At 50.0% G+C, this 23,126-nt stretch overlaps 1 protein-coding gene and 1 pseudogene across 1 annotated transcript in view; one reads left to right on the top strand and one right to left on the bottom strand.

The window, feature by feature from the left end:
* Positions 1-16,415, bottom strand: part of LOC144114479 (uncharacterized) — a 40,268-nt gene extending 23,853 nt beyond the window's left edge. Inside the window, exons 1-2 of the mRNA XM_077648239.1 lie at positions 16,240-16,415; positions 15,002-15,785 (exon numbers count right to left, since the gene is read on the bottom strand). Coding sequence (XP_077504365.1) covers positions 15,002-15,785; positions 16,240-16,273 — 818 coding nt within the window. The 5' untranslated portion in view covers positions 16,274-16,415. The remainder of the gene's footprint in view (positions 1-15,001; positions 15,786-16,239) is intronic.
* On the top strand, positions 6,944-7,617 carry LOC144094502 (eukaryotic translation initiation factor 4E pseudogene; annotated as a pseudogene).
* Positions 16,416-23,126: the final 6,711 nt, after the last annotated feature.

Genomic DNA, 23,126 nt, shown 5'->3' with positions numbered 1-23,126 from the left:
TTGTGCATCTCTGGTAGCGTTTTATCGCTCGGTGCGCGCAGCGTCCCTAGACTGGTTCTTTCCACAGCGTGGTACGGGCCTATGTAGTACCCAGCGTCTCCGGTCGGGTATATTGTGTGGGTCGAGACTGTGTTTTAGTGCACGTGGGGACAACGGTCTGTAGCACTGCATTAGAAGCTGCGGGCGTGAGCCTCCGGCTTCTCGATACCGGTTGCTGGCGTATCCGCGCGTGCGAGCAGCACGTTCTTGAGAGCCAGCGTCTCGTGATCGTAAACAGGGTGTCTTGATGCCCGCTCTACACCAGCGCCAGAGAACGTTGTCTCCGAGCATAGCACGGCTTAGACTTCCGGGAAAGGCGTATTCCAGTTCTGCAATACGAGCGGGCATTTAGTTCGACAGATATCAAATGTTCTCGTTTGCTATACGTGGCGAGACCGCGCGAAAGCGCTCCAGACAAGAGGGACCAGGGTACCACTGATGCGTCGCCTGACCAGGTAGTTAAAAAAGACTTCTCATTTCAAACGAGAATTGAACGAGAAGGCGACCCGCAGGTCGCCCTTGGAAGTGTGAACATCGGTGTTGCCGAACTGCGGTGTAGTCGCAGGCGACTGCTGATCGCGCGACCTCTGCGACTCTCAAGTGTGAATGAGCACGCCTGTCTCACCTATCTCGGTGGACACCCGAACCGGGCCGTAAGGGAAGGAAAATGAAATGAACAATTGCTTTTAAAGAAAGGAAATGACGCCTGTCTCACATTTCTCGCTGGACACCCGGATCGCGCCGTAAGGGAAGGAAAAACCAATCAATCAATCAATAAAAAAAACGCTAAGAAAAAACCCGTGCGGCCGATCTCCACACACACACACACACACACACACACACACACACACACACACACACACACACACACACACACACACACACACACACACACACACACACACACACACACACACACACACACACACACACACACACACGCACGCACGCACGCACGCACGCACACACACACACACACACACACACACACACACATATATATATATATATATATATATATATATATATATATATATATATATATATATATATATATATATATATATATATATATCCTGGTACATATCCCCATCCCCAACGGAGGAAGGCGACGCGGCCGTTGCTCGCTTATGATATGCTGTTGTGGCTTCCTTTCATTTATTCTTTTTTTTTCATGCGGAGGCGTTGAAAGGCGGCGCTCGCTTCGGTGGTTTTGGCGGGAAAACGTGGTTTGACCGCCAGAGCCGTTGGATCCACCGGCCATAGCAGTCTCTTTTGTGCGTCGTGTCTGCCTGCGTTTCAAGCGTGTGCTGTGTGGCGTGCTCGTTTTTGGTGGTTAAGAGTGGGGGAAAAGAAACAACGTTATGTGTAAGTTGACATCGGTTGACCTGCTTGGTGTGCCGCGCAGTAGGTGCAAGAACAACGAGTACGACTGCCCAGAGCTCACGTGCAACAACGGCGCCGCTTTACGCGAACTTTGGGCGCTCATCAGCCATTTTTGAATATCTAGGTAAGCAAATTATTTTAATGTCTTCACTCAATATGTCTTCGAAATATTTTCCGAGCAACGACGTTTTCAGAGTAAAGTGTAAGAGATCTTATTTACCTCAAATCTTCGCCTTAGGGTCAGGTCAAGTTCTTAGCTGCCATTTGACTCAGGTCGTGTGGTCGACCGGGAGGGATGACAAGAAGAAAGGACAGTTGCTCTTGCAGCCTTTGCTGTGAGTCGTCTCGTTCGCCATCCGGTTTCGTCTGTCTCGGCGTCTTGCGCTCGTTAGTGTTTGCTCTTTGGCGCCAGTTTCGCGGCCGCGTCGCTGGCCATTCTCGGGACAGTAGTAGTACCACCGGCGCTCCTTGAGCCTCATGGCTGCTCGCGCGGGGGGGTAGGAAACGCCTGCTCCCACCGTTCTCCGCGGAGAACAGCGAAAATGAGATAAATAGTCGAAGCGAACATTAGGACGTGTTGAAACTTGTCACATTAAGCCACATTCTCACAGCCGGTTTTTCGCTTCCTCCATCAACTCCGTCGCCGCCAGAGCCGACGGATTGGCATGAATTCGGACCCGTTTCCCCCCCAAATCGGGCGGCCGGTGCCGCTGGGCCCTGCTCCACGTTTCCGTCGAGCGGGGACGACGGAGCACGACGGAGCCCGACACGACTTCTAGCCGCATCTTCGTTACGACGCTTCTCGAGTCGTGCGGCGCGTTCTTCTAGCGTCTCTAGAGCGCGTTGTCTCTTCCTCGCTTAGTTCTGTCGTTGTTGCGTCTCTTTCGCGCTCTCCATAACGACTACAATACAGTGAGGCTAACCGCGCATATATGTATATATATATACCCCCGCGAGGCGACGCCTCCTCTCCCTCTACCCCAGCGGAGCACATCTGGTGGAGCGACGGCAGCGGCGTCGTCGGCGGCGCCATTTGTTGGAGCGCGGATGCGGTGTTGCTAGGCAACGGAGGCTCAAGGTCGTTCGTTGGCCACGGCACACGGCATACGGCTGCCTACGCGGCATACGACGCGACGAGACGAAATGGCTCGCTGCCTTGCGAAGTAATGCAAGGCTTTAAAAATTGTGGTTCCTACCCGCGCTGTGAAGGTGGTGGGACAGCGAAGCGGTCCAACGACACCCAATTACCCATTGCGACGTCACTTGAATATTCACACACGTGGCTCTACAAATAGTGAAACCAAAGACAAGTCAGATGTTCTTGAGCTATATGCTGTATGCCTGATTTTAAAGGAGGTACGCTGTTTGCGTTACATTTTAGCCTGCCGTTTTTTTTTGTTTACGACAACACGAATACGCAACCGTTGTCTTTATCGGCCCCGCCGCGGTGGCTCAGTGGTTAGGGCGCTCAACTACTGATCCGTAGTTCCCGGGTTCGAACCCGACCGCGGCGGCTGAGTTTTTATGGAGGAAAAACGCTAAGGCGCCCGTGTGCTATGCGATGTCAGGTCACGTTAAAGATCCCCAGGTGGTCAAAATTATTCTGGTGCCCTCCACTACGGCACCTCTTCTTCCTTTCTTCTTTCACTGCCTCCTTTATCCCTTCCCTTACGGCGTGGTTCAGGTGTCCAACAATATCATCATCATCATCATCATCACCATCATCATCAGCCTTACTACACCCACTGCAGGGCAAAGGCCTTTCCCATGTCTCCAATTAACCCTATCCTTTGCCAGCTGCATCCACCCTTTGCCTGCAAACTTCTTAATCTCATCCGCCCACCTAACCTTCTGCCGCCCCCTGCTACGCTTACTTTCTCTTGGAACCCACTCCGTTACCATTAAAGACCAGCGGTTATCTTGCCTTCGCATTACATGCCCTGCCCAAGCCCATTTCTTTCTCGTGATTTCGACTAGGATGTCATTAACCTGTGTTTGTTCCCTCACCCACTCTGCCCGCTTCCGATCTCTTAACGTTACACCTATCATTTTTCTTTCTATGGCTCGCTGCGTTGTCCTTAACTTAAGCTGAACTCTTTTCGTTAGCCTCCACGTTTCTGCCCCGTAGGTGAGTACCGTAAGATTATGCTGTTGTACACTTTTCTCTTGAGGGAAATTGGTAAACTGCCACTCATGATCTGCGAGAATTTGCCATATGCGCTCCACCCCATTCTTATCCTTCTAGTTATCTCCCTCTCATGATCCGGATCAGCTGTCACTACCTGCCCTAAGTAGACGTATTCCGGCACAATTTCTAGGCTCTCGCTGCCAATTGTGAACTGTTGTTCCCTTGCTAGGCTGTTGAACATTACCTTGGTTTTCTGCATGTTAATTTTTAGACCCATCGATCTGCTCTGCCTGTCTAACTTGTTGATCATGATTTGCAGTTCACCTCCTGAGTGACTCAACAAGGCAATGTCATCAGCAAATCGCAGATTATTTAGGTATTCTCCATTTATTCTTATTCCCAACTGTTCCCAATTCAGGCCTCGAAATACCTCCTGCAAACATGCGGTGAACAGCATCGGCGAGATCGTGTCTCCTTGCCTGACGCCCTTCCTTATTGGAATTTTATTGCTGACTTTATGGAGGACTATAGTAGCTGTGCAGTTGCTATATATATCTTCCAGTATTTTGACATAAGGCTCTTCTACCCCCTGATTACGCAATGCCTGTATGACTGCTGAGGTTTCCACTGAGTCGAATGCTTTCTCGTAATCAATGAAAGCTATATATAGAGGTTGGTTATATTCTGCGCATTTCTCTATCACCTGATTGATAGTGTGAATATGATCTATTGTGGAATATCCTTTACGAAAGCCTGCCTGATCATTTGGTTGATTAAAGTCTAACGTTGCCCTGACTCTATTAGCGATTACCTTAGTAAATACTTTGTAGGCAACGGTTAGTAAGCTGATCGGCCTGTAATTTTTCAAGTCCTTGGCGTCTGCATTCTTATGAATTAAGATAATGTTTGCATTCTTCCAAGCTTCTGGTACAGTCGAGGTCATAAGGCATTGCGTATACAGGGTGGCTAGTTTTTCTAGCACGATGTCCCCTCCATGAGACGGATACTGCGCCATTTTCCTTTCCCCCAAAACCAATTATTATTATTATTGTCTTTACCGTGAAACACACACGGGAAAAGGAACGTGCTTTACATTGTTTGCAGGCGCCGTTCTCATACATTATGCGGTTTCCACTCCACTCGAGAGCTTCGAACGACGTCAACCCCTTTCGAAGCAGCTGCAAACGCAATGTTTACCGGAACGCGTAGTTGTTGGTACCGCGCTTCGGAAATATTCCTTCCCTTACGGCCTGGTCTGGGTGTCCACCGAGATATGCGAGACAGGCGTCATTTCCTTTTCTTATAACCAATTTTCATTTCGTTTTCCTTGCCTTAGGGCGCGGTTTGGGTGTCCACCAATATATGTTTCGTTTGCTTAAATTGTCCAATGGACAAGGCGTCGCGCCGAACGGACGATAGCGTTCCGTTCCGTGGACTCATTGGAAACGCTGCAACACGCTTTCGCGCACCGCTCTTAAAGACGAAGCTTAAGCGTCCTCAAATTTCTTTTAATCTTTTTCTCCCACTTTTTATTATCTTTAGCCAGTTAGGCCGCCGCTGTTATCATATATTATACGGTTTGCACTTCACACGAGGGCTTCGAATCAAGTCAACCCCCTTCGGAGCAGGTGCAAACCTAATGTTAATTTACTGGAACGGGCCGGACGGTGTTTCCATTGTTCACACGCGCCTTATCATTCATCATGTGGTTTGATGCTTGTTTTGTGGTTTTTCTTATCCTGCCGTTTTTTGCTGACGACGACAAGAAAATTTCCTTGGACGGTAGAGGCATACAGTTTCGCTGTAAAAACAAAATTGGCCACACCTACTGCCGCATGCAGAGAGAATATATAGGAGAGAGGAAAAATCGGAAAGAACAGACGCGCGTCGCAATCACCGCGTGCGCCGCTCAGAATCCCGTGGATGTGTGAAACTCAGATACCCCTTCACGTATATGCGTGTAGTTGTAATCAAGATGCTTAGCTAATGAGATCGCAGGACCCGGGTTCAATCCTGGCCGCGGCGGCAGCGGTTCGGTGGAGGCGGAACTCAACAGGCGCCCGTGGGCTGTGCAATGTAAGTGGGTTGCGGAAATCCACAGGTGGTCGAAATTATTCCGGAGTCCTCCACTACTATTACTGTTTCTCTCTATGTTCTTTCTCTTTTTATTTCACCCCTTCCATCAAAGCGCGGTATGAGGTGTCCACCGAGGTGTCAGACAGTTACTATTTCCTAAAAATCAACTTTCCGGGGCGGCCGCGTTTCGATGGAGGCTAAACGCTAAGGCGCCCGTGTGCTGTGCGCTGTCAGTGCACGCTAAATATCCCCAGGCGGTCGAAATTATTCCGGAGCCCTCCACTACGGCACCTCTTTCTTCCTTTCTTCTCTTAGCCCTTCCCTTACGGCGCGGCGCAGGTGTCAGCCGATATGTGAGACAGATACTGAGTCATTTCCTTTCAAGTTCTCATTTTGTTGAAACTAACCACTTTACTGCGCTTTTAGATAACTGCTTGTGGGGAGATTCTTCCATACGTAACTACACGTTTGGAAGAATCTCCCCACAAGCAGCACGGATTCTGCTAAAGTATCAGCCCACGCGGCGCATTCGCCTAATCTGGACGCCTGCTCATGCTTCCCTTGCTGGTAATGAGGCGGCTCATAACCTAGCTCGAGAACTGTCCCGCCGAGCTGGATCGAGCAGCCCACCCGCCCTATACTCTGGCAAGGACAGGTTGTTTTCTTACAGAGAAATCCTGCAGCACTACAGGCTTGCAAGACTCAGATTCCCCCCAGCAGATAAAACGCTCTCCAAGCAACAGGCCAAAGCCTGGCGTAAACTTCAAACTAACACCTATCCAAATCCCCAATTGTGTAGCTTCTATTCGGAAGGGCTCTACTCAAACAAATGCAAAAATTGTGATGCGAAAGCCGATCTAAATCATATGATCTGGAACTGCCCGCAGTCCCTACCCGCGAGTCACTTCATTACCGACTCGGCTCATTGGGAGGCTCTATTGCTCAGCCCCGACCTGGGGATACAGATCAAGCTCCTCCAGCTGGCTGAAGACGCCGCCGCTGCCCAAGGGATAGCGGCCGCCGTTTAAGAGGGGGGCGACTTCGTGTCGCTCCTCTATATCCGCTGGAAATAAAGTTTCACAACCAACGCGTTTGGCACCTTACATGTGTCAGGAACACTGATGCAGAGGAAAGTGCATTGCTTGCATTGGAGGCGCCTCCGTGTCCGAGCGTTGGGACGCTATACCCTGCTCGTTTGTATGGACGCCTGCCGTGGAACGCGTTTCTTTCCCAAGCTGAACCGCGTGGTTGCAATGCTTGCTGGGATAGCCTGACGAAAGGCTATATATAGAGGCGGTGCTGCGTTCTGTCGTCTCGCTAGTGTGTTTCGGCAGGCACAAACGCTGTTCAGGATGTCACTCGAAAATAAGCCTTCCGAGAGGGACCTGGAAAAGCCTCAGTCATCCAAACAGGCTAACACGGGCACATCGCCTGAAGAACCGTGGAAGCACCCCCTACAACATCGGTGGAGCCTCTGGTACCATAAGAACGACAGGAACCGCAGTTGGGAAGAAAACCTTCTACAGATCTCTTCGTTCGACACGGTCGAAGACTTCTGGGCTCTGTACAACCACATGGAGCTTCCCAGCAAAATAGCTGAAGGATGTGACTACTCCGTGTTCAAGAACGGTATCAAGCCCATGTGGGAAGATCGCCGTAACAGCCAAGGTGGTCGTTGGTTCGTCAAGCTGCGCAAGAACGAGGCGGCAACGGACAACTGCTGGCTCGAAACTCTGCTGTGCTTGATCGGCGAGGGCTTTGGTGAACTTGGCGCCGACGTGTGTGGAGCTGTGGTTCAGATCCGAAAGAAGAGCGACATGGTTTCTGTGTGGACGGCGGACTATCGCAGTAAGGACAGCAACACCCGGATCGGGGAGATCTTGAAGAAGAGGTTATACATGGATCCAAAGAGCTGTATTCTATACCAAGCCCATGGTGACACGCAGGCCAAGAACGGCTCCTCAAAGACGGCCAGATACGTAGTTTGAGAGCTTCTAAAACACGGCGCTTTGCTGAGAAGGTGATCGTTGTGTTAGCAAACATATCCAAGCACTGTTTTGTTTCAGAAAGTTTAAAAAATAAAACCATTTTTTCTTCTTGCTTCAGTAGTTGTCTCATTGCGTAGCGATCTACTACACCCTAACTTGCATCACCTGCCACTCCATTTGAAAGTAGATGCAAAGTAAAGAATAGGAGACCTTTATCGTAACTCTAAAGAATACCCTTCGGAAAGACTGCGCTGGACGGTATTCAATAACTATAAGGGGCCCCAAATTTTTAGCATCATATGTAGAGTTGTGCATCTCTGGTAGCGTTCTATCGCTCGGTGCGCGCAGCGTCCCTAGACCGGTTCTTTCCACAGCTTGGTACAGGCCTATCTAGTACCCAGCGTCTCCGGTCGGGTATAGGGAGTTTACACGAAAGCCGGCGGCGCTATGCATTCTGGGTAGTCCGCCATTTTGTCGTCCTTGGTAGCAGCCGACGCAGGAAGCGCACGTTGGTTTTTACGCTCGCGTAGTAGGTGCGTGCAATAATGCTGGCGTTATGGTGTACTGTGCTGTTGTGGGCTGCACCAGCAGAACCCAAAGCAAAGCGCAGAAACTGAAGACAGGACAGGCCGACTGCCGGTTCTTCAAGATTCCAAAAATACGCCTGCACGAGTGCGAGAAAGCAAAGCAGCTTTCATATCGACGCCGACGCGAGTGGCTGGCACGTATTAACAAGAGTGAGACTGACGCCAGTCCAGACAAGAATAAGGTCTGTGCACTCCACTTCGTTTCAGGTGCGTACAACGATTTCTTGGCTTACTGCGCGTTTGTTTTTTACTTCTGCACCGGCGCTTTACGCTTTGCAAAGCAGGAACCTCGCGACGCGTCTCTTCGTAGTTTTTCCTAAACATGCGCCTCGAATGTATTTGAAAGTTAGGAACTGCTGCCGAAAGTGATCACTCTTGGTTACACGCGTACATTTATTTTCTAGGTCGGCCGTACATACATAAAATAGCAGGGCAGCAACATGCGAGCAGGCCTCTCCGTTGCCGGCCATGCAGGTACATACAGTGAACCGACACAATGTGACTGTCGCTTTCTGCGAGGACCCACACGTCCACGGGTGGCTTATTCAAACTTTGCGAGTGGTTCACCTGGGCGCAAACGACAACGGGGACGAAAGGAATTAGTACTTCACGAAAAAAAAGGTTTTATGTCTTTACCTGTGTTTTGAGTATCACTGTGTCGGCTACGACCGTTTTCATGCATGGCTCGTGTACCCATCCACTTGTGAGGAAGTTGTGCCCTTCCAAAGCTTTTCTGGCCTTAAGCTGCTGCCGAGTAACAAAACTAGTGCTCAGAACTAGAAATTCGTGAATATCGGCGATGTCGACGGGCGGCCACAAGTTGAAATCGACAGTGCAGTCATCCGCGCGTAGCGTGAATGGGTCCACGCCGCACTGTTTTGTTTTCTCCTCGTAGCGCGCCCGGTCTTTAGGGCACAGAGTCGACGCGTAGGTCTCTGACGAAACTGCCGACATCTTCAAAGCACGCCGGGGCGGCGAATATGCAACCCCTTATTAGTTTTGATGACTGTAGAAAACGATACGGCACTGGGACAAAAACACTGCTGCCTGGCCTGGGTGCGTCGGCTGCTAACAAGGACGACAAAATGGCGGACTACCCAGAATGCATAGCGCCGCCGGCTTTCGTGCAAACTCCCTATATTGTGTGGGTCGAGACTCTGTTTTAGTGAACGTGGGGACAACGTTCTGTAGCACTGCATTAGAAGCTGCGGGCGTGAGCCTCCGGCTTCTCGATACTGGTTGCTGGCGTATCCGCGCGTGAGAGCAGCACGTTCTTGAGAGCCAGCGTCTCGTGATCGTAAACAGGGTGCCTCGATGCCCGCTCTACACCAGCGCCAGAGAACGTTGTCTCCGAGCATAGCACGGCTTAGACTTCCGGGAAAGGCGTATTCCAGTTCTGCAATACGAGCGGGCATTTAGTTCGACAGATATCAAATGTTCTCGTTTGCTATACGTGGCGAGACCGCGCGAAAGCGCTCCAGACAAGAGAGACCAGGGTACCACTGATGCGTCGCCTGACCAGATAGTGAAAAATGGTTTGGTTTAACGGGGTTTAACGTATCGAAGCGACTCAGTCTGTGAGGGGCGCCGTAGTGAAGGGCTACGGATAATTTTGACCACCTGCGGTCCTTTATCGTGCCCTGCCATCGCACAGTACACGGGGCCACTAGCATTTCGCTTACATCGAAATTCGGCCCTCACGGCCGGGATCAAATCCGCGCGTCTTTCGGGTCAGCGGCCGGGCGCCCTACTCCTGAGCCACGGCGGTGGCATGCTAGCGGAAAATGAAAAAAAAAAAATGTTTTCAGGAAATGAAAGCGCAGTAACTGCGTCATTTCTCGGCGGACACCGTGCAGGAAATAAGTAAGGTTGGAGTGGGAGAGGAAACAGTGAAAGAAGCGCCGTAGTGGAGGACTCCGGAATAATTTCAACCACACGGGGATCATTGACCTGCTCTGACGTCACACAGCTTACGGGCGCCTTTCGAGCTTCGCCTCCATCGAAACGCGGAGGCGAAGGGGTTGTTTGAAGAAATAAGTGCAAAGTGCGCGGGGGCTGTCGACAGGAGTACTGTCCTTATGCGAGTAGATAAGAGTAGAAGGCCAGAAAGTGAAAGGAAAACGTTTGAAGGTCAGATGCGCGTCGCAATAACAACGTGAGACGAAGCGACGTCGAGGGTGGCGACAAAGCCTAATACTCTCCCTCCAGAAGGCTCCGAAAAAAGCACGGTTATCTACCAGACATGCGGGTTAAGTTCTTTCAACAAAATGTGATAGTAATTGGACGCTTAGCTGACATCTTGGCGTTCAGGCGCTCAGTACAGTACAGGCGTTCAGTACAACCATGTTACTTGCGCCGAGCGCTTAGCTGGCTGTGTGGGATGCGGGACGCTGACTCGCACTGTAAATTGCCCCAGTCAAAATGAAATGGCATTTAGCCCGATAAAATAAAACAAGAACAGTTAAGAGTTCGTAATAAGTATTTCCAGCAATCCTTTCTCTTGTTTGACAATAAACTGAGGCAGTTGTTAATCTCAGTGAGGGCAGCAGAGGCTTAAGTGGGCACCCAAAGAAATGTCTGTAATCTAGCGTTAAAGACGCGTGTTACTAATGATGAACTCCAATCGGCCATCCACAGCTACTCTGCGATTCCGCGAAGGAGCGGTATAACCGTCGCGATCCAATCAGAACTGTGGATTGAAATCCAAGTCGCCCATAGAAACACGAACTTCGGTTCCACGGTACAAGACAGCCTGCTCTGATTCATCGATTGGAGTTCGCCATGACGCATTCCAGGACATGCAGCTTTAGCATGCAGCAGTTGCAGGCGCTCGGTTTTAGCGGGAAATAGGTCATCGTTCTTTGTCGCTTTCAAGACGCCGTTAATGTCTGCGTCTCATGCACACTGCGCAAGCGTAGGGTACGGATAAAGGAGGGAGTGAGAGGAGAAAGGAAGAAAGAGGGGCCGTAGTGCAGGGCTCCGGAATAACTTCGACCCCATGGGGATATTTAACGTGCACTGACATCGCAAAACACACGGGCACCTTAGCGTTTTGCCTCCATCGGAACGCAGCCGCCGCGGTCGGGTTCGAACCCGGGAACTCCGGATCAGTAGCCGAGCGCGCTGACCCCTGAGCCACCGCGACGGGCATTGGAAAATTGGTTTTTGGGGAAAGGAAATCGACCCCGCCGCGGTGGCTCAGTGGTTAGGGCGCTCGACTACTGATCCGGAGTTCCCGGGTTCGAACCCGACCGCGGCGACTACGTTTTTATGGAGGAAAAACGCCAAGGCGCCCGTGTGCTGTGCGATGTCAGTGCACGTTAAAGATCCCCAGGTGTTCGAAATTATTCCGAAGCCCTCCACTACGGCACCTATTCTTCCTTTCTTCTTTCACTCCCTCCTTTATCCCTTCCCTTACGGCGCGGTTCAGGTGTCCAAAGATATATGAGACAGATACTGCGCCATTTCCTTTCCCCAAAAAACCAATTATTATTATTATTAAAGGAAATCGCGCAGTATCTGTCTCATATATCGGCGGTCTGAGGTGTCCTCACCGCCGGGCGAAAGGGATCCGGACGCTCGCGCGATGCTGAGAACAAACAAGCGTAGCGTACGGTCAGGTGCGGGCGCGGCGAGCGGACGCCGCAGCGGCGCCGAAGCCCGAGGACGGGGCATACCAACGGCTCTCGAGAAGTGGGCAAGGTTAACGAAACGTAGGTGTACGACGGGGATGCTGACGCACGTTCAGAGGCAGCAACGACAGGCTGGCGCCGCTTTCCAGATTTTGGCGGGACGCCTGTCAACAGTCGGCACGAATACGAGTAGTTTGTTACTTGCGGCTGTAGCGGCTCGGTTGAGATCGATAATTGCCGTAATGCTGGGAGCCGCCAGGTCACGGGTTCTCAGGAAGCCGGCGACACGTGAGAGTGTCTTTGATGTATTTTCGCGTTTCTCTTTTTACTTGGTAAGGGAGAGAGTTTGAGTAATACTGTGGAAGTATGGGGCGTGGCACGTAAACCTAGTGGGCCAATCATTTCGAGGGCCCGTTCCCGGAATGCCTTTTTTAAAAGCAATTTTGATGTTCTTATCGTGCTGCGTATTTTAGGGAGAGGGGTTTGAACCTTGCGGAACCTGGAAGACATGCCATGCAATTTGTATACAAATCATGTGTTGGTTTGTTGTGATTGTGTGGTGCCAAATGTGGGACAGGCTCCTAGGTTTCAAAACCGGGCTCCGGAGCCTGGAAAAATGTTCTGAGATAGATTTAGATCCCTTGCATCTTCGGCGATGTCAAGGAGAGATTTTCCCTCAGCCAGTTCCACGTAATCACTCGCCGTTTATTCTGTTGTAAACATGTGAATTCCTGTATAAAGATTCAGTTTGCCTTTCTTCAGTCAAGTGTTGCCTGATCTCGTATGTTATACCGCTTCGGACGGTGGGGCACCTGTTGTGGAGCCCGAAGAACGAACCTTAACTTAAAATAATAATAATAATAATAATAATAATAATAATAATAATAATAATAATAATAATAATAATAATAATAATAATAATTGGTTTTTGGGGGAAAGGAAATGGCGCAGTATCTGTCTCATATATCTTTGGACACCTGAACCGCGCCGTAAGGGAAGGGATAAGGGAGGGAGTGAAAGAAGAAAGGAAGAAGGAGGTGCCGTAGTGGAGGGCTCTGGAATAATTTCGACCACCTGGGGATCTTTAACATGCACTGACATCACATAGCACACGGGCGCCTTAGCGTTTTTACATCGCACAGCACACGGGCGCCTTAGCGTTTTTCCTCCATAAAAAAAAAACGCTAAGGCGCCCGTGTGCTGTGCGATGTCAGTGCACTTTAAAGATCCCCAGGTGGTCGAAATTATTCCGGAGCCCTCCACTACGGCACCTCCTTCTTCCTTTCTGCTTTCACTCCCTCCCTTATCCCTACTCTTAAGGCGCGGTTCAGGTGTCCAACGATATATGAGACATACTGCGCCATTTCCTTTCCCCAAAAAACCAATTATTATTATTATTATTTGAGCGCTCGGCTACTGATCCGGAGTTCCCGGGTTCGAACCCGACCGCGGCGGCTGCGTTTTAATGGAGGCAAAACGCTAAGGCGCCCGTGTGCTGTGCGATGTCAGTGCACGTTAAAGATCCCCAGGTGTTGGAACCCAAATTTGAATTTCAGCGTCTTCGCGCTTTTCCCTCTCCTCTCACCACTTTTTGCACGCTGGAAGGTCGGCGCTCCTCCGGTGGCGGAGCTTCCTGACTCGCCTGAGCTACGCGGCTTATTGGCCGCGGCCTTGGTGGCTGCCTGACGTCTGAAAGAATCTAACCAGTAGCCATCTCTCAACATGTATACGTAGATGGGAGCGACGGAGGAGGGTGCGAGCTTGATAAAGTCGCAGCTCGTCAACTTTCACGCGTGATTGTGGGTCCCCTTCTGCGTGGAGAAGTGTATTATTTGGCTCAGGTTTTCATGACAACACAGTGCAGTGATTAAGCGAGTTGATGTGTTCTCCTCGGAAGGTGTTTCATAGCCCCTTTAACTACTGATGATGAAACCTTGTTTGTGTTAGCACGAAACAAAGCCTATGCACTTTGCAGTGTGTCACAGCGTATTGGATAAAATAAATACGGCGCATTTCGGTACGTTGTAACCATCACTATGGCATGCACTGAGGAAAGGCCGCCTTTAAGAGCAGCTTTTTCTTTTTTAATTCTTGTTTTAATTCGAACCAGATACCAATGAAATAATATATTTTCAGAATAAGAATTACATCAAAAAAATTATGACTACTTGAAAAAAATTCGGCGATTTTGGTGCGCTTTTCGGGAATATATTCGCTGATAAACTTTTTTGTTTTTGACATTAGAGGACAAGATTATATTGAGCAGGGTGTATTGCTGGGCAAGTTGGTTTGACATACTCAAAAATGCAGCGCTGCAGACGACGGACGAAGAGAGGACGAGGCACACAGATGCGCTGAACTATCAACTATCAAGATTATATTGCAGGACTGAAGGCAGTCTACATCGAAGGTGAGCCCAGTCTTTAAACCTTCTTTATTGACAATGTTGATCGAAATATCGAACGTTAAAAATACGCATTTCACAGCTCGTTGATCTAGCTTTTCCACATTGTATATTTATAAAATGGTGTCACTCGTATTTTTAACGTTCGATATTTCGAACCACATTGCCGTTAAAGAAAACTTGTAAATTGGGCTCACCTTCGAAGTTGACGGGCTTCAATTTCACAATATAACATTGCCCCCTAAAATAAAAATATGAAAAAGTTAATTAGTTAGCTTTAGTAAACTAATTGTATTTTAGCTGAGCGCTCACTCACGTAATGTCCGCCTTGCTGTGGAGTCCACCTCCGCAGAACGCACAGACGTATCTCTCACAGTTCTTAAAATAACAATCCGTAAAGGTTTAAAAAAATCCCCCGATATACTGAGCCGGAGTACCCGGATTCGAACCGTGGTCGAAATAAATCCGGAGACCTCCACTACGCCACCTTTCTTCCTTTCTTCTTTCACTCCCTCCTTTGTCCCTTCTCTTACGGCGCGGTTCGGGTGTCCACTGAGATATGTGAGACAGTTACTGCGTCATTTCCTTTCCTCAAAACTAATTTTCATTTTTTTTTCACCGCGCACGTCTAAACAGCCGCACACATCACGCCTTTAAAGCATGCTGCAAACTTCATCCAATGCAGCAGGCATATACGTATAGGCACTGGAACTGTACTACATACTGAGCATGCTTTGAAAAGAAAGCTTAGCTATGCTTACCGTACGTTGTAGAACCAGAATCCCATAACGATGACGCCCATAAGGAGCACAGCGGCGCCAATGACAGTGGCGAATATCGCTCCCTTGCTTCGGCGGCTCCGAGGCTTTTCCAGCGATGTCGACGTTGATGCGTCTTTTGTTGATGCCAGAACATTGGTGCTAAGGGAGTCGGTCTTAACGGTCCCGAATTCGTTCGACATGAGCGAAGTTGAGCTGTTGTCCAGGCTCGACTCGTTTGGCACATTGGGCACCTTCGTGGATGTTGTGTTTGTGTTGTTGAGCACATCGCTCGAGCGAGACAGTGTCATGCTTGAGGACATCGACTGGACGCTCGCGTGTTCAGGGCATAGCGTTGGGTCTTTGAGGGTTGCCGTGTGCTCGCTGTGGCGAGGACTGGACGCTGTGGCACCTGCAGCGTGTGCTGCAGTAGTGCTGGATAGATATGATGGGCCACGCGTCTGCAGTGACGTGCCGCGAGCCTGGCCTGGCGTCGGGCGTGACGAGCTCGGCGCTGGTGACCTCGCGGCAGAAGTGAAAGACGCCGTATTCAGAGCACCCCTCTGCTGTCCCGTCGCAGCAGTCGACCAATTTCGGCCCGGAACACTAGTGCGGTGTAGTACCTCAGCCGACTGCCCACTTGGGGTGCTGCTCGCAGTATGCTGGTCAGTTGTGGCGCCCTTGGCGATGCGGTCGGCGACAAACGTGAGTTCGTTCCCAGAGCTGTCGGTGGTTGTTTGGTGCGAAGAGCCCGTTGTTAGGAGGCTGGCAGAGTAGCTTGCGCAGCCTGGAAGAAGGGAGAAAAATGCGAATGCGTAAGTTGCTCCAAACATCACAAGATGCCGTCAGTCACTGCTACTGAGACAGAATCCGAAGCTTACAGTGCGAAACGAGACAGATGAAAGGTTATGAGGCGGGACATGTGCATAGTGGTGTTCTGTCTCATGGTCTTTACGCGGTGCTCTCCAAGCAACTACATAGTCTGCCAAAATATCTTTTCTCTTCCATTTACATAACTATTCACACCTACTGAATACTTTTTCCCATTCATGAGATATCCTGTAAGCCGCGTGAACGTGAAGTTTGCGGGAAAGAACGACGATTCCCCTGCAACAGTGGCTCCCCCTGACCCCAACAATGCCACTGCGCATGAGCAGGAGGGGTCCGGCAAACCGATATACGTATCCGCTAGTACGTCTCCGGTATGTTAAAATCGCCTATTATTGGAAACTAGTCCTTACCGATGAGGGCAAAAAGTAGCGGACAGCAGTTCATGGTTCGGCATCCACACTTGGATATTTCTTGCGAGCAGTCTGACCGCAGCGGTAGAGAAAAGAGCAGCCCGCCAGTTTGTGCACGCAATCCAGGAGAGAAAAGGCTATGCCTTATCTCACGTCCTGCCCGACCTTGTCTCACGTACATGGATGGACTTCGGAGTTGACGTACCCGGCGGCGGCAAGGGTTATTTATGGCTGCCGACATGTTATATTGCCCACATCTGCCAAGATCGTTCGCGTGCCTTTGCTTAAGGCGTTGCTGACACTGCAGCGGTTTCTTGTGCTTACGCAAGCATTATTCTGTGGGTGGGCTGGAACCGGAATTAAACGTTGCCAGCCGGCCACAGCTGGTATTCGGCTGCGGAACAGTGCGCGCTGGGCAAAGAGAGCTTCCGAAGTAAGAATCTTTCAAAACAAATTCGCTGATGTCAACCCTAGCTGCTGTGTACCCGACACGAACGAGTGAAGTGACTTTTTTTTTAACCAGTCGTTTTGCCGTAGTGTTCTCGTGCAACCGCTATTTTCACTGCGCCCGCTGGCGGAGATTAGCTGTCACACAGCGGAACTTTTCTCCAGAAGGCCGTGCCCTTTGTTGACTAGGGACACATGATTTTGTGTGTATATATATATATATATATATATATATATATATATATATATATATATATATATATATATATATATATATATATATATATATATATATATATATATATATAGCGGCACATGATTTAGAGGTGCTGCTTAACCATAAGAATGAAAAAAATTTTTACCACGTCGGTGATTGCTTCCGCGGAAAATTTCATGACAGACGCGAGCATCTCGTCAGATATAGAAAATAACAGCGTACGCAGCAGAACGAGGCGCAATGCGGCCGCCGAAGCGTGTGTGTTTGAATACTGACGCATAGAACGGGCGCGCGCGTATAGGCGGCTGCCGCGCGCCATGGCTTGAATTTCCCGGCGGAGCAAAAAGCCGCATATTATAATGTCACGTGACGTGGCGGCATACCCCGCGAGACCGCGGATTGGTTGAGAAGTTCTGCGGCATGAAGTCCCGTCGCAAGAAATCGCTCGTTGACTGCCTCTGCGCGCGAGCCGCGCGAACTTCATTGCTTTATGTATTTTGTAAATAGTGTACAAAGCTCTCCCCTGTCCTTTCTTGCTATCGCTGCCCTCTATACCAGTGCATACACCACTGCCCAAAAAGGGTCCTTGGCGACTTGTTCGGCGGATAAGCGGAAGAGGCGGATAATCGAAGAGGCCCACTCTTTACATCCATAGATCCCTGGGAGTCATCAAACCCCTCCTGGCGCAGTGGTGCAGCGGTTAAGCGATACGCCACTGCCCTGCGACGGCAAGGGCTGTCACCGGTGGGCTTTGTGTGACACAGCATGCTCTTGGCGAGCAACCTCTCCCGACCAATCATTAATTTAACTGCCACCTGCCACGGCGCACAGTTTGCTCACAGTCCGGTGGGCATGTTGTGATGACACCAGAAGGTTCCGCGACCTGGGTGGCCCACCTGCCTCTTGGGTTGCTTTTCTGGGGCTTTCAGCCGGATTTTAGTGCGAAAGCAGTCACGAGCTCACCAACACCGACCAAGAATCTTGTGCCGTTACCTAGCAAACCGAGTTACTACCCGAGTTAGTACCTCAATTAAGCTCGGGTATGTTCGGCGGAGCGTCGCGCCAGCTACGCGAGAGGTTCCTCGGGAAGAACAACATGGGTCGCCCAATCCCTACCGCTGTCTGTGATAGGTGCTAAGGCTTTCATTTGGGCTAGTTGGTTGTGGCAGTGAAACATATTGACTAGCGCAAACACAGACAGGGACCAAAGTAAGACCAAAGTCTTTTCTCTTACTTTGGTCCCTGTCTGTGTTTGCGCTAGTCAATATGTGTCTGTGATAGAAGCGTACACCTGCCGGTACAGTGGCGCATCGCTTACACGCTGCGCCACTGCGCTGGATAGTGGTGTGAGGACTCGCCGCCATCTATGAATGTTAAGTAGAGAATTACCAATTCTGCACACATGGCCATTAACCCACTAAAGGTATCACGTCATACCCTTAACGCCGAGCTTAAGGGCCCCCTCCAATTGAAGAATGAACACCTGCTTTCGCGCGTTTAGGTACTCGATTTAACTACATTAAACCCCTAACATTTTTTTTTCGCACACGGTCAACGACGACGCCGACGCCGGATTTTCGGCGACACGAGCTCGTTAATGCTGTCGCGTTAAAATTTCGTTCACATGCTCCAATTAAATAGTTAGGTCTGAAGTAAAAAGAGGCGCTGTTTGGTTGGCGATCGCCAAAATTGTTAGCTAAGGCTTGTAAGCGCAATGTGTACCAATCTAAAAAAAAAACAACATTGGCTCACGTTATCTGCGGCGCCCTGTTTATTTAGAAAAACGGGAGTGCGATAAACAAACACAAAGGAACGGTTCGCGCATAGCATATTTTCACAAGCGTGCACTCTTCGGTGTTCGTTCTTTGTTCTGCAAAGATGATGATATTTCAGCATCGTCTTGTCCAATTTAAGTGTTGCGCTAAAAAGTATTCTGCCTTGAAAAATATATCCTCGAATGTGAAGTGGTTAAAGAGTTGCTCAAAAGTGATAATTCAAGTTACAGGAACATATATCTATACAGCGCGAGGCCAGAGCCAACGTACGGTGCGCGTATGGCATGCTTGCGAGCCTTGCCGAAGCGAAAAGAAATTTGGTCCGACTTACGTGGTACACGTCCTGAAGGCACCCACCGGGCGATCGAGCAGCACAGCCGAGTCCTGATCGGGCGTCCGGCGCCGTTCTGTCGCACCCGCCGGCGCGCATTGACGAGTGCGGGCGGCGATCCTCCGGCAGCGCTTCCCTTGCTCCGGTGAAGCGCGATAGTGGGCCACAATGCAGCGGTCACAGCCCGCTGCTCCTTCCCGCAACGTCGTGACGCATCAACCAGGAAGTCCGATGTGCACCCCGGATTCACCGGCGTTCACCGACGTTGGCGCAGCGGGCCGCCGGAGCAGCGCCGCCAACTCAACGGTGACCACAGGCCACACCACACGCTTGGCGGGCTCCGCCTCCTGTACGTTCCACGGTGTAAGAAATATACGCGGCACGTTCGCATCTCGAGAGAGGCTGGAATATTCAGGCGTAGCGCAGTGCAGAGGAGAGTCTTGTAGAGACTTCGTCGACGCGATGAATGCGGTATATACTATACCTGCGCTTACGTTGAAGCCTGTCACCTACATCCTCTTTTGTTGATTCGACTCGTAGTGAATTAAGGTGGTTTATTAAAAAAAAAAACGTTCCACGGAGGTCTGCCTGGTTGGGAAAGGAATTTACTTTTAAGTGGGGAAAAGAACGCCAACCAAAAATAAGATCAGATGTTTCTGAACCTACTCTTTCCTTCAGGTGTCAAAGCCGGTAGCGCGGTGCGTTCTGGATGAGCGGCTATCTTATAGTACTCCTTGTCAGACAGTAAGGGCAGACAACCGCTACAGCATCGCTACAGTCGCCACAGCCGCTACGGCAGCATGCTGCGCCGATGCACGCATGAAACGAGGAGGCGCACGCCCTCGCCTGAGATCTTACCCTCCGAGTGGGAGAGCAAATCGCCGCCTCCAACGAAGGGGGAGTGCCTGATAAACTTCAGAGACATCTACAACACTGCTGCTCCAGCAGACAAATATGCGCACCTCCTTACCCATCGCTATCCACCACACAATCAATTTTCTGGCGGAGGCTTCAGACTTGCACACTACCATATGCATGGTCGTTTCGCCGACCTTTTCTCCGCCTCCTGCCGACTATGCGGCAAACCAGCCGATTTCCTACATGTCATGCTCACCTGCTCTACTTACCCCCCCCCCCCCCCCCAGAGGTGGCACTCACTTAGTGGGAACAGCTGATGTCAAGCACACCAATACAAAACCAGAGGCACCATCAGAAGTCGACTGGCACACCACGTGTAAGGGAGAGACCCGCTGCGCGTGCCCCTCCCATAGGCCATGAGGGAGGCTCTGCCCACACCTGCATTTTTAATGGACAATAAAGTTTATACCACCACCCACGCATGAACGTGATCCCTGCTCGTGAGTGACGCGTTACAAGTAGCCTGACTGTTTGCAAGGAGAATGGCTTCGGTTCCTAGAGATTATACAGCGACGCTATCAGAATGCGATAGATGACGTTATGAAGAGGAGAAAAGCAATCGGTCTGGCCCATTTCACGCTGCGGGCAAGCGACTGCATCCAGGACATAGACTTGTGGTCAGGCATGGATGCTTCGGAAGGACAAGCTTCACCACTCGTAAGCAACTGGAGTGGAAGACGCTGTAGGGCCACAACTTTGTAACGTGCGGTTGGGTGCACGAGCCGTCGGTGAAGGAAGTGTTGGCCGACAGCGAAGTCATAAGAACAAAAGTAAGGCGGCTTCTTTTGCACCAAATAACATGCGCTGATTGCTCGTTTTATTCGCAAGTAAACCATTAGCAAAGCCCTACCCAGGCTATGGGGGTTTGACGTCCCAAAGCGACTCGGGATGTGAGGGACGCCGTAGAGAAAGGCTCCGGAAATTTCGACCACCTGGGGTTCTTTCACGCGCACTGACATCGCACAGTACACGGGCCTCTATAATATCGCCTCCATCGAAATTCCACCGCCGCGGCCGAGATCGAAACCTCGTCTTTCAGGTCAGCTGCCGAGCGCCATAACCACTGAGCCACCGCGGCGGCTCCGCTAGCAGTGGGGGTGCTGGACAAGAGCGACGGTGACTTAACCGCTGCGCACTGCACCTGCATGCATGGCTGGGAATGGCGAAGCCTCTTCCTATTTTTGCTGCCGCCTTGTTCTTCGTCGAGCACAGCGTGCGTGCGCAGTAAGAGTGTTCTTGCACCGACAGCGCGAACGCCTAGCGGTTGTATTGCTATTTCTTCGCCGAGATAAGCATGTTGTGACACAGGTTGCGTTAGAACTTATGCTTGGGCGAGTTGGTATGCCATTTCAAAAAGAACAGCGCGTATACCGTGATGTTCTTTTACGATGCGTTTGTCAAGGACGCGTCTGTCTGCAAGGTCCCACGTGACGACATAGCAACAGTAGGCGCGTAGCGCCTCAACAGATACCTGTACTTTTCATCCGTTATATTGTCACGAAGTGGTGACTGCGATCCGGAGAGCAGAAAGACAGCTAAAATGGCGTCGAAACAAAACTTTATTGGGGATGACTTGCGCCCACTATGGACTGAATCACTCGGCGTCGGCGTAGCAACAAGCGTGCTCGGCGGTCGTCGAACCGAATACTCGCCGCTCCCGGCCGGGCTCAATTTAAAGCTGACAGCAAACTTTCGAGATAAAGTGTGCAAAGTTGCTAGAACATTCTGGAACGATCAGGTAGAATCGGCTCCGCCTGGATGCGATCAATCGAGATGAATCTGGTCGCGTCTTGCATCCGCAAAGTGATAAAGCGGCAGCTTTGAATAATGAACAAAGAATACAAAGGTTCGCGACATTTCTCCCCTCTCAAAGAAGCATCGACCCGATGCTTCTTTGAGAGGCAACCTGGCAGGCAACCTGGGACCATGAAATAAATAACAAACTGAATTTGGTAAAGCCCGTACTGGGAGAATGGAAAACCTGTAGTCACCAGGAACGTTTTATAGAGGTAACATTATGCCGTCTCCGTATTGGACATACACACCTTGCACACAATTTCCTACTAACAAAAGAAGACAAACCTATTTGTGAAAAATGCGGAGATGAAATTACAGTACACCAGATCTTATTCTCATGCAGAGAAATTTAATCACTGAGGAAAAAGTATTTTACTCCATGCTACAACGAACACATTCCTCTTCACCCAACGTTGATTTTCGGTTAAGGTGTACTTATTTATATCCCAAGTGTTTTTAGCTTTTTAAGGGAAGCAGGTCTCCTTGAAAAACTGAATTCCGACCTTGCGCCTAGCTACATATGGTGATACACCTCAGCCACCTTCTCATTCTGAGAACAGTGCTGAGGTTTTTTATTTTTGATTTGTTGGCAGCCTCGAGATCCTTGCCGGGGCAAGGATGGTTGCTGTGGTTTCCTGACCCTCTTTAAAGCTTTCTCTAACAGCCATTTTTAAAGTTCCTTTCTCATTACTAAACAAGTACGAACTAAAATTTTTATGCCTTAACACAACTGAGTTTTTCACGTTTGTAAAATTCTGCAGAAAACAATTTTCGTACATCTTGAGCTTGGCGCATGATAGCCTTAGATGCTTATGCTCCATTAAACCCAACACAACACAACACATTCTGGAACGAGGTAGAATCGGCTCCGCCTGGATGCGATCAATCGAGATAACTCTGGTCGCGTCTTGCATCCACAAAGTGACAAAGCGGCGTGGCGGCCGCTTTGATGAACAAATACTTCAAAGCTTCGCGGCAGTATAGTATATATAAATATAACGGCCATCGAAGTGGGACCCCCGGGACCACCATTTGCCGAAAATTTGGGGCCACCCGTTTGACGCAGAATGTTCGAAGTGGTGTCGAATGACTTGGCATGTTACTGAGGATAAAATTTCTAATTGAGATGATACCCAAAATAAGTGTGGGATTCGCACCGACGACCTTTCCGCCCCCAAACCATGCATCCCGACGACCTTCAGATGGCCTTTACGGCCGAACCGTTTGTCGCAGGGGGTTCCGGATGTGCCAAACGATTCGTCGTGTTATGATGTACACTTTTATAAAATTAATTAACTGATATAATGAAAAAATATACCAGATATAGCAAAGGTGGCTGTAAATAATTAATCGCAATAATAGTGCAGAATGCATGGGGTAGATGGCGCTGCTTGTGTCTTAA

The sequence above is a fragment of the Amblyomma americanum genome, chromosome 1 (genome assembly GCF_052857255.1).
Source record: "Amblyomma americanum isolate KBUSLIRL-KWMA chromosome 1, ASM5285725v1, whole genome shotgun sequence".
Taxonomy (NCBI): domain Eukaryota; kingdom Metazoa; phylum Arthropoda; class Arachnida; order Ixodida; family Ixodidae; genus Amblyomma; species Amblyomma americanum.
This window is presented reverse-complemented; position numbering and strand designations above follow the sequence as displayed.